At 38.7% G+C, this 17919-nt stretch overlaps 2 protein-coding genes across 2 annotated transcripts; both read left to right on the forward strand.

The window, feature by feature from the left end:
- Positions 1-115: 115 nt before the first annotated feature.
- Positions 116-6850, forward strand: LOC131781951 (uncharacterized). Its single transcript, XM_066170117.1, has 11 exons — positions 116-203; positions 450-812; positions 1846-2233; positions 2439-2590; positions 3082-3141; positions 3272-3562; positions 3694-3945; positions 4261-4323; positions 5130-5452; positions 5837-6036; positions 6763-6850. Exons 1-11 carry the CDS (start codon positions 116-118, stop codon positions 6848-6850), a joined length of 2268 nt encoding a protein of 755 aa, XP_066026214.1.
- Positions 6851-10134: 3284 nt separating this feature from the next.
- On the forward strand, positions 10135-16763 carry LOC131781957 (uncharacterized). The gene is made up of 8 exons (XM_059098664.2): positions 10135-10434; positions 13040-13128; positions 13490-13609; positions 13824-13916; positions 14410-14524; positions 14983-15031; positions 15128-15257; positions 15909-16763. Exons 3-8 carry the CDS (start codon positions 13547-13549, stop codon positions 16416-16418), a joined length of 960 nt encoding a protein of 319 aa, XP_058954647.2. The 5' UTR covers positions 10135-10434; positions 13040-13128; positions 13490-13546; the 3' UTR covers positions 16419-16763.
- The last annotated feature ends 1156 nt before the right edge of the window (positions 16764-17919 follow it).

Raw genomic sequence — 17919 nt, forward strand, 5'->3', positions numbered from 1 at the left:
TCGGTTCAGGCGCGCGCTCGATCATTACACGTCACTTATGAGTGTAATTAGTCTCTATGACGACAAACAAGCCAAGTTGTTCATTTCTTCTTTGCGAGAATGCTGCGTTTGCCGAATGGTTAACTTAGTGTCCATTATGAAGAAGGAAAGAGTTTATATCAGTATTCTCTTTTGTTTACTGATTTGTTTCAGCTTTAATGAAGGTAAGGAGAACCTTTATTTTGAATTTGCGCGTGTTCTGCTTGTTCGCGTTTATGTTTCTGGCGTAACGGCTTAATTTTGCGTCAGCACAATCAGGCGTTTTTCGGTTTGACTGACAGGCAAGCTATTATAATTTGATGAGAAAATAAAAACGAAAAGCATTTCAAAGGAAAAGCATCAGCATAAGAAAAGCATAACCAGAATGTGTAAGGAAAACGTGTCATAACGCCTTTGGATTCTCTTTGAAGTTTCAGGGTTTTTAATACCTTTGAGCAAAGATGATTTAACTCCGGCCCCCAGGCCCCACTCGACCTTCCACGGAGGGCGCATCCTCACATCGGCCACTACCAGAGGGAAGCCTCACAGAACTGTAGATGATGCACAGGTCATTAACGATGATATAGAAGATATAAAGTCTATGGAATCGGCAGCGAATAACAATCATGCTAACTGGGAGGAAATTATGATGAGAAGAGCTGCCAATGAAGACATCTTAGAGTACCCCGGTAGTGATAAAAAATTTCCATCAAACTTTAAGTTGAAATCGCTTTTAACGCAAGCCATCAAGCGAGGACAAGACATTGCGGCTTCTCAGGAAGCACCTGGTACGGGTAAGATATAGTCGATGATTATTAAGAAACTGGAAAAACAACTTCTTTCAATGCGAGTTAAAGTAGATAAATCTTTCCCAACGCTCATTGTGACTATTGTTTGGGTGGAGAGAGAGGTATAGAGTGAATTATCTGTGCTATTGCAGCAGCAAAGGAATTTTGCGAGAACAACAGAAATTGTAAGGAAACATGACGTTCCACCTATGGGCTGTTATCTTTAGACTGAAGTTAAATTATCTTTTAGAAATGATCCGGTAACTTAAAAGTTCTTTCTACAGTGATGAAATGACTTCGGGTCTCAGCTCAAATAGCAATCAGATAAACAGACAAAACCACATCAGGATCATGCTTTACTTAAATTTTGTGCGTGTTTTGCTGTCAAAGTTGGCGCATGCATGTTTGCAGCAGAACGCGGGTCAGGTTCTAATATCAAAGTCAATGCAAAAGATTTCTTGTTTTCGAGGCTGATAATGGTTTTATCTGTAACTGCTCTTGCTTTTTAGGAAACTTATGTTGATACGGGCGAGATCCTATCAATATTTGGTAAGAACAGGGAAGTCGACTTCAATGCAAATGAAGGTGCACTAGAATGTTCATTGCAAGATTCTTTTTTTTAAGGGGGGGGTGGGGGCGGAAGGAAGTGGGGATAGGAAGGAATAAGATCTTAGATCGAATGGACAGAGGAAGTATGCTATTCCTATTTTCACAATGAATACAATTTTATGAAGAGGGGGGATTCAACTGAGAAGTGAAAAGCATAGTTAATGCTGGATTTGGTTCACCAATCTGTATTCTACGGGGACACTTAATGTCGATTTCACCGGTATCCGTTGCTCTGCTACTCAAAGATGACGCGGGCAAATCATAGGGCAAGCTTGATTTCTGAGAAATGACCTTAATCTTGGCGTTGACCCAGATTAGACTTAGCAGTCAGATCTCACTTTAAGTTCAGGTTCTTCTCAACCTGATATTAGATATTGGTTGTCTAAGTTCAATCCTGAAAAAGTCTTAAATTTCTCGTTTATTTAACAAGATAATCCCAAAGACGACACCCCAGGGGAAACCAGAAAGAAATCTTCCGTTCGAGATGAAAAGGAATCACACTTACCTGATCATCATCCCAGGACAAACGGTAACGGACTCGAACCGCGTGGCACATCTACCTTACAAGAAACGAAGAGAAATATCGAGCCCACAAATATGGCGTCTGCTGAACCCCGGTGGAGGTTGGCTGTGGATTATGAAAGCGAGCCTCACCATGAAGATAAAAAACGAAGAAGAAAATATAGGAGGAGAGGAAGACTGGAATCGCAATCTCAGACTAAAAATCCAGCGGATGATGGGTCCTCGATGGCTGTTGTAGGACTTATAGGAGGAATGTTTCTGTTTATGGCGATTGGGGCTGTGTTTTATCGCGTCTGGTAAGCAATATTTTCATCTTTCATCAGTTGGACCACATTTTAGTTAAACATCATACATAAAAAACGAAATAGCTTAAATATTACTTTAAGTTAGTCAGCCCAGACTTGTGGCTGGTTTACGGAAACTCTGTTCGTGAACTGGAATATTCATTCCAGTTTGTTCGCTAGTGACTTTTGAAAGTGACTGTCGGTAAAACTTTTACAGGAGAAGTTTTAGGAAGGGAATTAGACGAGATCGAGGCAGTCTCGAACGAGGTATGTCATCAGACTCGAAGTGGAACATCAAGCACGACAGGAATGAAGATGTCATCTTTGAAAGAGAACCTAAAGGATGGAACGAGGAGGAAGATGAGGAAGGTGAACCGAATGTTAGTCTTAAATGAAAAAGCCTAAAACTTCAGGATTATAAAGAAAGTGAGAAAGACAGCGTAAAAAAAACAGGAAACGGAAAAAAAATCACCCTATTTGCATTAGATGTGGACAAGATAATTTCATTTTTTTACCATAGGGTTTGTTCGCAGATAGGAAAACGAGTACAATCAACACTCATTTTTTACCGTAAAATCCGACTTTACTCGTCATGTCGGGAATCTTTTATCAGACAATTCAAAGAAAATAGGTGAAAATTTCTTGATCACAGCCTATGAGTATATGTTTTCTTTGGTGTACAAACAGCTGAAATCAGAGTGGTAAAGTCAAGTGTAGCGAAGCGATATGAAATGAAGTGAAGTGAACATAAGTGATATGAAGTAAAGCAAAACCAAGCACATCTGAGAAAGTCTCCCATCTAAATTAAATGGTATTAACGTAGACTTTGCTCAGTGCATAACTCCTTATTCTTGCTACAGATCGCCCAGGTAAAAGGGTACGATTAAATTTGGAAGTTTCCCAACATCCGCCGCTAAAAGGTATACTTAAAGGTAAGAAAAAAAAAAAAAAAGAAAAAAAAAAAAAGAAATAAAGCAAAGCTCGATAAATTCAATTTTGGATCTTTAGCAATAACTCGTTGTTTAATTGTAATGTCCACTTTTACTACAGATACTCGCAGCCGAGTCGAGCAATTAAATGCGGAGCCCTCCGATTCTTCGCAGCCGACCTCGTTATCATCCCTGTCTGCTCCATCACTGTGTTCTTCCATCGGTACGCCGCACTCCACCCCAACAAGTGGCTGTTCTGTGGAATATGTAACCCTCCTCGACTCTCATAAGGATTTTAAACTGAAGCCTTGGATGCTGCAATCCTCTGGATCTTCCTCATCAAGTGATGCGAAGATTACAGCTGAAACAGAACGAGACCTGGCGGCTCCACCTCAATCGTCCACCATTTCAGGTAAAATAATCTGATTGAAAGCTAACTCCCAGAATGATGGATCGAAATAAGACAATCTTGGGGTAATAAACTACATTCTTAAAAGAACTCATACAATCTCGTTAGTTTGATTTCTACTATTTGTGATATAGCAGCCTCTCGTCAACTGACAAGAATTTTTACAAATGGCTCTACAGTTGGCTCTACAGGTGGCTCTAACTCCTCCTCTGAGTCCTGCAAGACACCAGTAGCTGCCAGCAATGAAGTCATCATCACAATCAACGATGACGACGATTGCAAGGTGCCGTTGTTGTCTTCAGAAAATGAGGGTTCATCCGCTGAAGTGATCTACGTTAGGAACGATTTGACGACAGAAAGAGATGAAGACAATGCTAAAGAGCGATCAGGTGATTGAAATGTAATGAGAACGCTTCATAAAAAGAAGCAGCGTGACCAGTAGATGTTCGAGTTTCGAAATCCGTAAGTCTGAGGTTTGAATTATCGCAGGAGACTAAGATTCTTTTCTTTGTCTTTCGCTCGCGACAAAAAAAAACATATTTATATTACACGTATGTCTTCTCTGAAAAGGACCGCCGGTACATCAACCTTTTGACTGCTTGATGCAGCTCTTTAAATGCAAGTAGTTGTTTTATTTCTCGAGTCAATAAAATGTTAGTTTATAATCATCTCTATGGTAATAACACGCTGGGTATGATCTACGGGCGAACCACCCCTGCCTCCTGCTCAGACAAGCCCTCCATCTTATTCGACGGATTTAGAAACACGGGAATCTAAGAACAAAATACGGTAATTAAATTAAGACAGGTCCGTTAATTGGGGCATAACAATTGACTCCCGATAGTGAGGTGGTAAGTCGTCTGACTTTAAATGATTCACTCAGGAAAGTCTCTGATTGGTGAACACAAAGCTTTGGAGGATCGCCGATCAACCACACATCTGACGTCAGGTAAAAACTTGGACGGTTTGCATGGAGACCTCAACAAGGTTCGGTCCCAGATCCTGGTCAAGAATAAACAGGTTCTCAACAGAAACAGGGAGAAGAGAAGAGTGATTAAAGAGGGAACTAAAATGACAGTAAAATCCTTGGAGGAGAGTGTTTTACTGGCAAAGGTAACCGCATAAACTTTCGGAATGCATCCAAAGTGTGCGGAAATGGTGGTGATATATAAAGCCGCTTTTTTTTTCTTCAGAGTATCTCTTGAAAGAGTATTCGAAGGAGGGGGGCACGAACAGTGAAAGTTAGATGGAAGGGAACTACGACAAAAATGGCAACGAACACTCTTAATGACCAATTGCAACCTCTGGAGCAGGTGTAATCTTTTTGGCGTTTTCCAACGGGGCTTAGCCAAACACGTTGTGAGCGCAAGTGGTAGTCATGCACGGAAAAGGATCGCTAATCTATTCATACGTCACGTACATTTTCCAAAACTCTTCTAAAAAACGTCTGACAAATGCCTCTTTTGCAGGTCAGACTTGATTTTTTTCCCTGCTCCCACAACATAAATTAAAACCTTTCTACATGGTAACTTGCTAATTTTCTCCTATTCATGTTTTTTTTTCTGTTTTTAGTCAATTATATCGGATGAGGCAATGAACAAGGAACGTGACTTGAGGTGTATCAAGCGTCGACGCATAATCCGTAAATTTTTTCCACTGCGACTTCACACATCTTTATCAGAGAGTGTACCGCTGGCGCAGTCAGTCATTTTACCACGACCTGTTGATCCAAAGAAAGTGAAAAGAGACAAGGAAAGACTTAAAGTTATAAAAGAATTGTCAAAGGAACATGTCAACCCTTCATTTGAAGACGTGATTCAGATTGCGGCCTCAATCTCTCGCTCGGTCGAGGTTACGAGAGAATTGGAAAAACAAAATGATTTCAAAAGACATGTGAGTATTCTGGAAAAATAAAACAGATTGGTTGAAGACATATTTAATAAGAATCGATTTCAATTTATGACGATATCTTTCTGAATCTTAAAAAAAATAGTCGTTTTTAAGCAATATCACATTTTCGTCGTCACACTTCTATAGTCCATACTAAAACACCCATTTAAACTCGTGGTTACCCTCTGCTACGACAAGAACAAAACTTTTATTGTACCTGGTCAAAAGAGCTCTCGTTACCGGAATCGTTGTTATGATGACGATGATGATGTTTATCCTGGACTCCTACAATGCCTTATTGTGGTAATTTCCAACACCACTTTCCTAATTACGATTGGTTGTTTTAATCCTCCTTTATTTTAACCGAAATCTCTTTGTTTTACTCAGTTGATTTCCCTTGACACAAAAACCTTTCCAATCAAGAATATGATGCCCACTTTTGAAATGGATATAAAGTTTGTCCGGAACGTGATCTTTGGTCAGTTTGCTTTTGATCATGGCGAAAATCCCCAGATGGGATGTGAGTGCTTCTACTGTGACAATTACTGGAGTAAAGTAGGGGGACCACACTGCTCCTATATACCAAAGTAAGGATGTTTCCTCTTTTGTGTTGGGAATTGTCAAAGGTAAGCGAAAGAAATTTGCCCTTAGCTTCTTTAAAAATTGTGAAAGCTACGCCAAGAGGATAATTTAAGGGAAAGGAAATCTGAGGCAATGGAAAGAAAATCAGAAAGAAAGTATAAAAATTTACTTTCTACCACGTTTTGAGATTCCGAAGAGTCATTGAACCGTTCGCCAAATGTGTTGCTCGGTCATGGTAAAACTTGTTATTTGAGTCAAGGTTACTGGAGTCAAGGATACCTCTTAGTACAGCATCCAATTGTTAAAGTAGATCACCGAGGAGGAATAAGAACGGCCAAGCTGTGAAGCCGATTTAAAATGGCGGCGTCTATGGTCTCATTTTGTAGTATGGTTGAAGACAATTTTCGAGGGGTTGGGTTACTCTACTCTCTTCATACATATTTTTTTTTCAAGTGGAGATAAAAATTATATGGTTTCTGGAACATGCCTCCCTTTCAGCGAGCTCTCTTGAGATTGCATGATCAGTTCAGAAACTGTACCGCAACTCAAATCAAATGAAATCTGTGGGTGAAATCTACTTACAGTTGTATAGAAATTTAATGTGTAAACACAGGCTCGGTTTTGAAGTTAATCGCTTAGTTTTTCGAGTTGGTAAAGATCATTTGTAGATAAGTCTAGCATTTGTTTATTCGCGGAATACGTGTTTTATGTTCGTTCTTTTTTTATTTTAGGGCTGTCCCCGTAACGGACGATACCTTCGTAATTAATGTTCCAAAACAATCTTTTTCCGATAGTGCAGGCCCAGGAACAAGTATTTGATCAGATGATGCATGCAATTAATGTAGTAATTTATCTCAGTTCCGTATCAGTCTATAATCTTAACAAGAGAAAAAGAAGAAAATTCACTTTGTCTAATGCAAAGGGCATGAAAATCTTGACCTTGACGGCTTAGTCAGGTGTCGTTTGCTATCTTCTTGATTTGTGTTCAGTGAATTCTTGCCGGTAAGCATGTTTACACAAAGCAATTTTCAGTTTCGGTATTGCATCGGTTTTACCGTTTCCAAACAACATTTCTCATTTTTCGTGCTCTTTTTGTGTATCTCTTAATGCGTTTCATTTAAGTTTTATTTGTTATTTTTCTTATCGTTTTGTGATGTACTGATGTAAACTCATTAAAGTATGTTACAAACATATTAGACGCCGGAATGATCTTTACGACGAGAAAAATGCGAAATGGTAGCTTGGTTTTGTTTTTCTTAATGTGAGCCATTCGTAGCAGTTTGTAATGTTTTCTGACGAAGTTTTCAAAGTGAGCTCTGTGAACACCATGGCATGTGTATGAACTAGTTAAAACATGCGTTTTTTTCGGAAGAGCGGGCAAATGGACTACACTTGGGTCAGATGGAAGCATCTGGATAAATTGAAACTTCGTATTCTGCAATCAGCACTGCTATAAAAGTATGACTTAGATATATCAGGGGCACTTGTAGCTTTTACACGTGTAATTTACACGGGTAAAGTCCGACTTGTAGATACAAGGATTTAATAAAACAATATTCCACACTGGAATTTACACGTGTATTTCGAGTCAGTGCACAAGTGTAAATCACAATTGTAGAATTATAGGAGGGTTAACCCCATGAAGATCTTCTTACAAAAAAATGAAAAAAAATTTAATAGACACTGCATTGATAACTTACTGCTTCCGAAATAACTGGCTTAGTCAGAAGCTCTCTACCTTAAGCGTCAGGGAGTATCGTTGTCATTCCTGGTAAACTATATCAAAAGCAATACAGCTCTATGTAAGAATTTGAACTTGAAATGCTTTTTGTGCTGGTATCTCCAATTAGTCTCAGGAGTCATTATTTCGAATCCAGGTTATCTACTGCAGTAAACGTAAGTGTATATAGTACGAGTAAAGGGTACGGAGCTCTATATGAACAAATCATGACCCAGGAGTTCAGTACATTCTGGATGCAAAAAATCAATACAACATTCTTAGCTCCCCATGGTGGTCTGAAGCTTACTCCGATATAATGCTGTATATTAGATTGCAGCAGTAGTGGTAGGTTGAAACTAAAAACATAAATGAAAGTTAAGTTAGCAAATTTAGACAAACAAATTACAAACAAAAAAAGAATACAAACGAAGCGAAATTAAAAAATACTTACCTTGATAACGCTTAATATGTAAATGCAAAAAAATTGACTGCTAAAGCAGGGAACTTCGCCAAGCGCGACTTTAGGTTAACTGACGTAGAAATTGATTATAAAAGTATCTACTGGCTTTAAATACAAGAGGACTGAGAAATAACGTGCGGTTTGAGAAACGTGTGAAAAGGTGTAAGTGACGAAGAAAAACGCTAACAAACTTAATAAAAAAAAAGCTAACGAGGAGGTATCAAAAAAAACACAAAGAACGAAATAAATAAATATGAATCACACGAAAAATAGTCAGTAAGCGCTTAGACCTTACATAAATCCGGCCCCAAAGTGCGGGGTTTGAACGACGAAATTACAATACGTTGTTTACGTAGTGCAGTACAGACATGCCATCGGTCCAGAATATTGAAAGGTCACTGAGCGGCCTTTCAATCTATGTTACTAGTTTCCTGTCCAAACGGGACACAACCAACAGCGAAAAGCCCAAGAATCTCTCAATGTAGGAAGACAAAATACCAGTTCTTTTCAAACGGGTTCGATGAATAATTTATGAAAAATGACTAAAACTACCACGATTAACAATTCTTGCCTGTTTCGAACACTCAGCTATCAATGTTCATTCACCTTTCATTCGGCTATCAATTGTCATTGTAAACCTCACCCTAACCCTTGCGATATCAAAACAGATGTATCAATTAAAGTGGAAAATGAACTTTGTGGCGTGCAATTTGTGACTTGCAGCAACGATGCGTTTGACTTCTTCACGGACCTAATCGGTTTCATAATATAAGCTTCCAGGATACAAATTCTTGATGGCATCGAACTCCTGAGGTTTTTTTGTTAAACGACCTAACTTTATGGACACTCCTTGCTTCGAACTGCATTATTAACACTCCTCCCATTCTGTGCATAATTTCATCTGAATACTCCGTATTTTTGTGTTTCTGAATCAGTGTACATACTGAGTAGAGTGTTGAGTACATGTCCTATGTATCATTGAAACCCAATATTTAATAGGTAAACGTCGACCTTTCGTTTTCCTTTTTTTCTAACCCCTAACCCTAACCCTAACCCTAAACCCTGAATTTTTATATGGACTTTTTATGATATTTATGTCTAGAAAGCAATCCTTCCTGGAAATTGTTTGTGTTTGCGTTCTGTTGATTTGCTGTTACGTGCGTGAGAGTTAGCTTTTATTCTTATCTATTCCTTTAGACTGACAGTGTAGAAACTTCCAGAGCGTGTTTTCGAAGAGAGGGAAGGCCCTGAAATTTGTTGAAACCCTCAGCTATTAATTAGAGCTCTAATTGTCTTCATAGTAAATTAAAACTACTTTTCCAGATAGAAAACACCTATTCCTGGGAAAAATGTCATGTATGTGTTTGGTCGATATAAAGATAACGCACGTGAGGGTTAGCTTTCATACTTTTTTTAATGCCTTAGACGGGCAGAATTAAAAAATATTGTTTCCGATGAGAGTGAAAGCCCTCAGGAAACAATCAGAGCAAAATTGTCTACATGTTGAGTTGTAATTACTTGGAAACGTACACAACAACGCGTAAGCAAGACACTGTATAACTCTAATGAAGGAAACAATCGGAGCACAAACTGTCTACATGTTGATTTGTAATTTTTTAACATCATAGACAACAGTACGTGATGAAAGGATCATGACATCGTCGACTTTTACCGTCGTGCACTCTGCTGTCATGCCAATTGCGATGGGGAACAATGGTAATTTGACAGCTACAAATTTCAAACCTGAATGAACATAATGCCCAGACTTCCAGTGTAACACAGCCCCTTGACTTTGGGGCCAATTAGTTCAAGGTCAAGTTAAGGTGAAGGTGTGATAGGCAAATTTATAATCAAACCTGTCCAGTGCTTTAAGTCATTTTTCAGTTTGTCTGAAGACTGAGTCGCACTTCATAGCGATGACTTCTTCCTTTGGAAAACCCGCCTTAAACGAAGGTTACATCGTAGACTATCTTGGCACTGAAAAACCGACGCGACTGAAACAAATCAGAGAAAATTCAAAAGAAAACATCGCAAATTTTAGAGCTGCAAATGATCCAATTTACGAAACGCTCGACAGGAAACCACACCCAGCAAGGCGGTCAAACGAGGGATATTTGGGCTTAATTCTTTTTGCGTGTTTGGTTTCCACCGCTGCCCTTTTACTGACTTTGCTGCTGGTATGGGGTAAACTCGGCAAAAGATGTGATTGCTGCGGAACTGAAGGTTAGTAAAGAAAAAAAATGTCAGTCAAAAGATAATTTCGTGTTCATATTTAAACTGTAAAATCATCCCAGATTTTATCCTAAATTCTCTTGGGCCACAAAAAAGGTCAAAGGATACTACTGTTTGGCAAAAGTTGTTTGACCGAAAATATTTCGCCTAAAATCAACACGTTCACGGCACAAAAACCCTTGTTCATCGTTAGTTTTCCGAAATGGTGAAAGACTGAAAAATTCGACATCATACTAATGTTTTCTGATATCTGAAAACGGATGGCAAATTTACCGTTCACCCTCGGTAAAACTCAAGAAAAACACGAAGTTCATCACATGTTACCCTGCACCAGGAAAATGCCAATGAATAGCCTGTTTTCTTGAAAGTTTTTCCGTAGTTTTCCTGTGTGCGCGAACGCTTCATTTTCCACGTCTTTTCCCACAGAATTACTGACGGTTAATGTCATGAAAACATGATATTTGTCGATAGTTTTCCTGCTCCACGAATACGCTAGTGTATAGCTTGTTTTCCTGGACGTTTTTCCATAGTTTTCTCAAGCGCAAACGCTGCATTTTCCAAGCATTTTCCACACAGAATTACTAACGGTGAATGCCTTGAAAACATGATGTTTTTCTATTGTTTTCCTGCTCCACGAAAACGCTAGTGTACAGCTTGTTTTCCTGAACGTTTTTCCATAGTTTTCCCGAGCGCGCGAACGCTGCATTTTCCAAGCGTTTTCCCACAGAGTTATCAACGGTGAATGCAATGAAAACATGATGTTTGTTGATTGTTTTCCCGCTCCACGAAAACGCTAGTGTACAGCTAGTTTTCCTGAACGTTTCTCTATAGTTTTCCCAAGCGCGCGAACGTTGCATTTTCCAAGCATTTTCCCCACAGAATTACTAACGATGAATGCCATGAAAACGTGTTGCTTGTCCATTGTTTTCCTGCTCTATGGAAACAGTAGTAAACAGCTTGCATTGTTTTTTTGTAGTTTTCGTGAGTGTACGAGCGCTGAATTCTCCAAGTGTTTTCACACACGAACGTGAACGTAAAGAAAACATGATGTTCGTCCATTATATTCTTGCTCCATGGAAACGCTAATGAACAGTTTGTTTTATGAAACGCCATGAAAACAACATGTTCATCGATCGTGATCATTATTTCCTGCTCTTGATCCTGCCTCATGAAAACGCCAGTGAATAGCTTGTTTAATATTCAGAGTACTGACAACGATTGGGTCATTTGAGCCGTTTGGGTCATTTGAGGCAGTTGAGCTTTAGCTTCTGAGCTTGACATAAACATCCGATGAAAAAGTCCTCGAGGCTAGTGAAAAATAGGGCCATTGTCCTAAACAAGGTTCAAACCATAACGATGGGCAAAATTTGACATGAAATAATTTTTAGAGGTGTGAACTCTTTCGGATAGATAATGATTTTTTTTGACTCGCTCGTTTTTCTCGTGCAGCGTAGACATCGAGTATTAGGACGATTATACTTTCCTTCAGTCTGTTATGAGCGGGAAGGTCAAAACGAACTTGGTTTTTCAGAGTCTGTTCACCTTTTGCAGAGCCTCACTGGTTACATCTGATACCAGAAGGTGACATAATTAAACATTTCTTATCTCCTTTTTCGTGTTTACTAAAACTTGGGCTTCAAATCACAACGGCTTCTGATATTGCGTGACGATGATTTCGCACAACTCGCTTCAAATCACATTCGATCGTTCAATCCGGGCAAAATTGCATAACTGATCGAAAAAAATGTAGGGTGAAAAAAGGGAAACAATTGGTTCTAATGAGAAGCCTTTCAATGGTTAATTTTATCGAAGTTAATTTCTCTCGGAAATGAAAGTCTAGATGAAGTCTGAAATCTTTAATTAGCGGTACAGGCGTTAGGCATAATGATATCAAATGCATTTCTAAAATTTTGAATCGAAGAGGAATAAAATTTGTTTCAAATTTAGGAAATTTGTATTCCATTACGAAGATATTTTGAATTAAAACTTAAATTCTTGTATCTCTTCTTTAGAAATAAATTAAATGAATTGCATGCTCTTTTTGAGTGAAAATGAATGAGTTGCCAGTATTCGGATCCTTGTGTTTGCGCAAAGATTTTTGGGATGGCCATTGGGCAAGCATTGCAAGTTGCTAGAAGGAAATACATGGCGAAAGGTTGTTTCGACGTTCGAAAACGATTTTAGAGAGAGATCAACGCTTTTTTTATCGCACTTTTATCATAAGTGGATGTAGATGATGTTTATACGAGGGAAGTGTAAGGTTTTTTTTCAGAATTACAGTGAAATATATTATAAAATATATCAATAAACCGAGATCATTACACGTTGTCAATTTCACAATAACTATTGCGCATGGAGAAAAGTTAGTAGATTTTACCACATAGATCATGGTTGTTCAAACAAAAACTTACGCTTCCTTGTATATGCATGCATTTTTTTCTAGCGAGTTGCAATGTTTGCCCCGTGGCGATCCCAAAACTTTTGCCGCAAACACAAGGATCCGATTCCTGGCAACTAATTCATTAGATATCTCTTCATTTGTGCTAAATTAAATGAACTTCCCAGAGGGAGTGTTTGATAATTTTCTTTCTTTTAGCGTTGTCTGCGTCCGTTGACAAACTGATAACTGATGTAGGCAAGATAAAATCCTTGGAAGAGAAAATAACCAGCCTTCAGCGAGATTCGGTGAGGAGCATTTAATTCATGTTTCAGAAATAGATTGCATTAAGCTCTACTGTAGCGTTTGTGGACTCTCGCGCTTCGGTTGTTGAGATAGCACCTCTTTGGTTTTCAATCTTTTGTTAATTTGTTGTCGGCGCTGTTTCACTCTGATCTAATTTTTTTAAACCTCATTCTTTTCAAAAATTGATGCGCGCGATTCGAGATTATATCCAATTCGGCGAACGATTGACAGTTAGATGCTTCTTCAGAGTGTTTTTATGCATTTGTTGACATTAGATTCCCATATGTTCTAACGTTAAATGGGTATTACATAATCGCTAATTCTTAAAAGATGAAACAATTAGTTTGTCTTTCCCCTGCATAGACTGATTCAGGAGTCAGCTCTCTACGAAAAGACTTGGACCAATCAAAGTTCCAACTCATGACGTCTGACAATGACACAAGACAGACACTAAAAGCCGTCAACACATCCTTTGCGTATGAGGTGCAATTTTTTTTTTTTAATATCGGTGTTGGTTAAAAATCTAAGAATTCATCGTGAGATAATTAATAAAAAAAAGTACGTGACGTCCAACCGGCAAATAGAGCAAACAACGATCGAACAACCAAAGTAAGTTACCAATCAGCCGATCAAAGTAAGAATACAAATTCCAACAGAATCTCTTCTCATAGACTGTACAGCCTTCTTATTCTTTCAGCTGGAAAAGCTCGGCACGTTTCTGTATCAGCTAAATTCTACACTGAATCGAACTAACTCTGACGTCATGGAGCTGAAGGAGACTTTGAGAAAGGTTTGTCATAATGTCAAAATACAACAATGCAATAAACTTGTTGCAACCGCCGCCTGGCCAGTATTGTAAAGTGCCGGACTGAGCTGCCGTGCGGAAGGTCGAAGGTTGAAGCCCCAGACTGGAACAACACCCAGCATCTTAAATTTAGCTGAGGAGAATGCGCTTCCTTTGAAATGACATTTAGACTTGCTAGTCTTCTCGGATAAGAATGAAAATCCGTAGGTCTCGTCTCCTGCATCTTCCCTGTACTGGTCAGCAAGGAGTAGGGGATGTAGCTCCCCGATTTGTGGTCTTGCATTAATTCTAAAAATGGGGGCATCTGCCCAAATTTCCTTCAAAAATTTTAATCTACTCAATTCAGTCTAGCCAGAGTCCCTCGCAACGTGTTGTAAAGCGCCATGACTCGCCAATGAATATGGCGCTGAAGAAATCTGTCATTATTCATAATTGTTATTAGGAGCTCTCTATAGCAACTCTTCCTCATTTTTTCAAGTTTCCCTGCTATTGCAACCCATGCAAGAATGGAGCGACCTGCTATCCAGGAAACAAGAAGGGCAAATTCATATGTGCTTGTGCTCCAGGTTTCGTTGGAGAACTATGTGAGAAAGGTAAGATTAATTCTACAACAAACTGCTCAATTACTTTTTCTGGCTTAAAGATGTGCGTAAGTTAAACTAGGCAAACTAGTTATTCATAAAAATGTAGTGTAATATGATGGTAGCAATTTTCAAAGGTATGATTGCAAAGCTATAACTTTCTTCAGTTGATAATAGAATCATGAGAACGACAGTTTCTTACGCTTTTTCGCTTCCTATATGAAGTCAGCCAACTTTATGCACGTGTTAATTATTAACTGGTACACATGTGAATATCCATGGGCACCTCCGCCCTCTGGCTGCTAGCAAATGTTTATCTAGATAAGCATTACTAAAGCAGTTTCTAGACAACCATTTCCGGCCATCCTTAAATAAGTAAGGCTATCTCTCAAATCTTAAAGTATACGCATCATTATGCATCTTAAGCTTCGAGTCTAATAAATCTTTCTGGTATGTTCACTTTGCCTGAGCTGCTGAGAGCTGCAAGGAGATCAACGATGACAGTGATGATAAGGGCATGTAAGTAGTGTTCAATGCAATTCGTACGAGTTTAAATTCTCCACAATATACCTCTGAGAGCAATATCTTTTCAAAGCAAAATTCGTCTTTTTCTAGCTCTGTCAGTAACCAATCCTTCCCTCTGAAGCTTGGATCAGATATACTTTCAGTCTATTGTCACGTGACGAGTCTTGGTCCGTGTGGAGACGGTGGTTGGACGCTGGTTATGAAGATCAATGGATCTAAGGTGCACAAAATTTATTCAAGTTTTCACTAATAAATTGAACAGAGGCCAAAACGAATCAATAAATAAGCAAAAAGAAAAAGGGAACCCGGAAGAAAACTATTACAGGAATTTACTACGCAATGGAATGTTTTCAGTTGTTTTTTTCCTCGGCTAAGGTTTACACTTTCTATGTATTTGTATTGATCAATTTAAAAGAAAGCCGCTTGTGAATAGTTTGATAAATATATACGAGATTTAAGTCACTCTTTTGGTAATTTTGGGTTTCAAGTTAGAATAACAATCGTTTTAGATTTTATTCTCGCCATTAACAAATAAGAAGCTTCTGAGATGTCTCTGCACCCTACACAAATGGTTATCACAGATGTTGCATCTTCTAGATCATGTTGCTAGAAACTCAAGTGTCTAACGGGTGATTTATAAATTTCATCGGCGCACAATGATTTATTTTCTCGGAGGTTCGCCTACAGACGATATAGTATCTGATTACCAGAATAAATTTGTACTCAGTTTTTGAGCAATGAACAAAAATTGTTTTGAATTAATGGAACTCACGAACGTATGAAAAAAAATGAAAATATTGATAATTGACATTGGGTAATCTCTTATCGCAAAGTCTAGTTGTTAACTGATAATTCTATCCTCATTCTGTAGAACACCTTCCATTATGACTCTGAGATCTGGAGCAATGAGACCGGATTGAACATTCATGGGGGGATGACAGGGTTTGATGAGCAAGAGACTAAGCTACCGACTTACTGGAAGACAAACTTTACCAAGATCTGCCTTGGTATGAAAAATGGCGAAGAATTAAAATTTATCTTGATTAACAAGACGGCTGAATCTTTGCACTCATTAATTGCTGACGGGGAATATCGTAATACGTCGCTTGGTCGTGATGCATGGAAGTCGCTTCTTGGTTCCAACGGCTCCTTACAACTGAATTGCAATAAAGAAGGGTTTAATGCACGCACACCGTCTGCTGTGCGCCCTAGGGCAAGAATTGGCATCCTTGGTAACGACCAAAATGACTGCAGTAGCTGTGATTCAAGAATCGGTTTTGGTACAGCCCCGGGTTCCAACACCTGTGGAAATGTGGCAGCATTGCAAGCAGACAATGGTGACAAAAATGTTATAGCCATGGGATATATATTTGTTCAGTAACTATACATGAGTTCTCGTTAGCGTCAATTTTTTTTCATGACGGTTTGCACCCATTTGTCGTTTTTGCCGATTTAAAACGTTTCTTAAGCTCCAGAGAGTGGTATTCTTCTGAGCAAAAGGTGACCCATACTTCTTGTTGATGTCCTCGCATAAAGCCAAGTTAAGGTTGCACGTTGTCCGCACATTCATAGCTGAAATTCTTTCTCTCGGTGCAATCAATAATGTAAACCTGCATAGTCTTGTAGAACTAAGATGAATTTGTTGCAGCTAACTTAATCGATCTGAGGCTACTCTTTGGTTAGGTCGATCAAAAAGAGTTATACATTTGTGACGAGCGTGAACCCTCATTAGGATTCGAAGTATGATTGTCTACTATCAAACGGTGAGCGAAGCCACAAACTAGATACCCTATGTTCAAACGTTTACAGGTTCAAAGATTCATACCCTATGTACAAGGTTCATGAGTCGTGAAAAAAAATTATCTTAGTGGACGCTAAAAACGAGACATAGAGCAACACCTTGCAATTTTACTTGTAGAAGATATCGCCTCTAGAACGGATGGGTTAGACAAATTCACGTGCCCGTTAGACTATTTTTTTAAGTGTCATGGTTGTGAAGGAAAAACTTTAAATTTCAGGTCACTTGCCTTTCTGTAAATTCAATTGTCACTTAGTCACGTAGAAATGTTTAGCTTAATCTCGCCTCACGCACTGACTCTTTGCCTCCCTGTGAACTTTATTAAAACTGTCAGGAAACAATCAGAATACAAATTTTGTACGAGTTGAGTTGTAATTACCTTACATCATACAAAACAGCACGTGACCAAACAACTGACATCATCGATTTTTCCGCCAAGCGGTTTTTTTCTTGATAATTACGATAGGGGAACACAGCGATTTGACACCTAAAGAGTGTCAAACTTCATTAACTCGGCGTACAAACTTACAATTGAGGTCCCATCGGGGCCAACATCCTTCCAATGCTCTCACACTCCAACTTTGACTTCACCGTCCCAAATTGTGAGATGAACAGAATGAATGGATCTCTACAGCAAAACAGTTGTTTTCTGTCATGAATGTTTCATGATAATACTTGATTCACAAGTCTTTACGTAGAAATTTTACTAATTCTATGTAAAACACAGCTATTAATTCCATTGTTTAAACTAGTTTTCCGCTGAAAGGCTTTTAAATCATGTGCAATTTTGATTAAAAAAACATATTTTGAGACAATAGCGCACCGAATTTAATAAAGCAAGCTAATGGTTAATTTAAGCTATTGGCGCTTGGATCGCCTTCAGTCGAGTCTTAAGAATCGCCCAACCCTGAAACTTTGACATAAGAGGGCTTCAAAACACGTCCTGATCTGCTCAAAAGACCAGCCGGCGAAATTTACCAATGGATATTAAACTCCTATAGTCAGGATTCATCTGAAGTCGTTTGAAAGTTTTAAATATACGCGAGTTCTCCAACAAATTATCGCCTTCCTGGTAATACGCGGC

The sequence above is a fragment of the Pocillopora verrucosa genome, chromosome 7 (assembly GCF_036669915.1).
Source record: "Pocillopora verrucosa isolate sample1 chromosome 7, ASM3666991v2, whole genome shotgun sequence".
Taxonomy (NCBI): Eukaryota; Metazoa; Cnidaria; class Anthozoa; order Scleractinia; family Pocilloporidae; genus Pocillopora; species Pocillopora verrucosa.

Coding starts and splice junctions, on each gene's coding strand:
- LOC131781951 (XM_066170117.1), top strand. CDS start 116: ATGGTTAACTTAGTGTCCATTATGAAGAAGGAAAGAGTTTATATCAGT. Junction 204..449: donor TTGTTTCAGCTTTAATGAAG/GTAAGGAGAACC, acceptor TTCTCTTTGAAG/TTTCAGGGTTTTTAATACCT. Junction 3,563..3,693: donor TCAATCGTCCACCATTTCAG/GTAAAATAATCT, acceptor TTTGTGATATAG/CAGCCTCTCGTCAACTGACA.
- LOC131781957 (XM_059098664.2), top strand. CDS start 13,547: ATGACGTCTGACAATGACACAAGACAGACACTAAAAGCCGTCAACACA. Junction 13,610..13,823: donor ACACATCCTTTGCGTATGAG/GTGCAATTTTTT, acceptor TTATTCTTTCAG/CTGGAAAAGCTCGGCACGTT. Junction 14,525..14,982: donor TGGAGAACTATGTGAGAAAG/GTAAGATTAATT, acceptor ACTTTGCCTGAG/CTGCTGAGAGCTGCAAGGAG.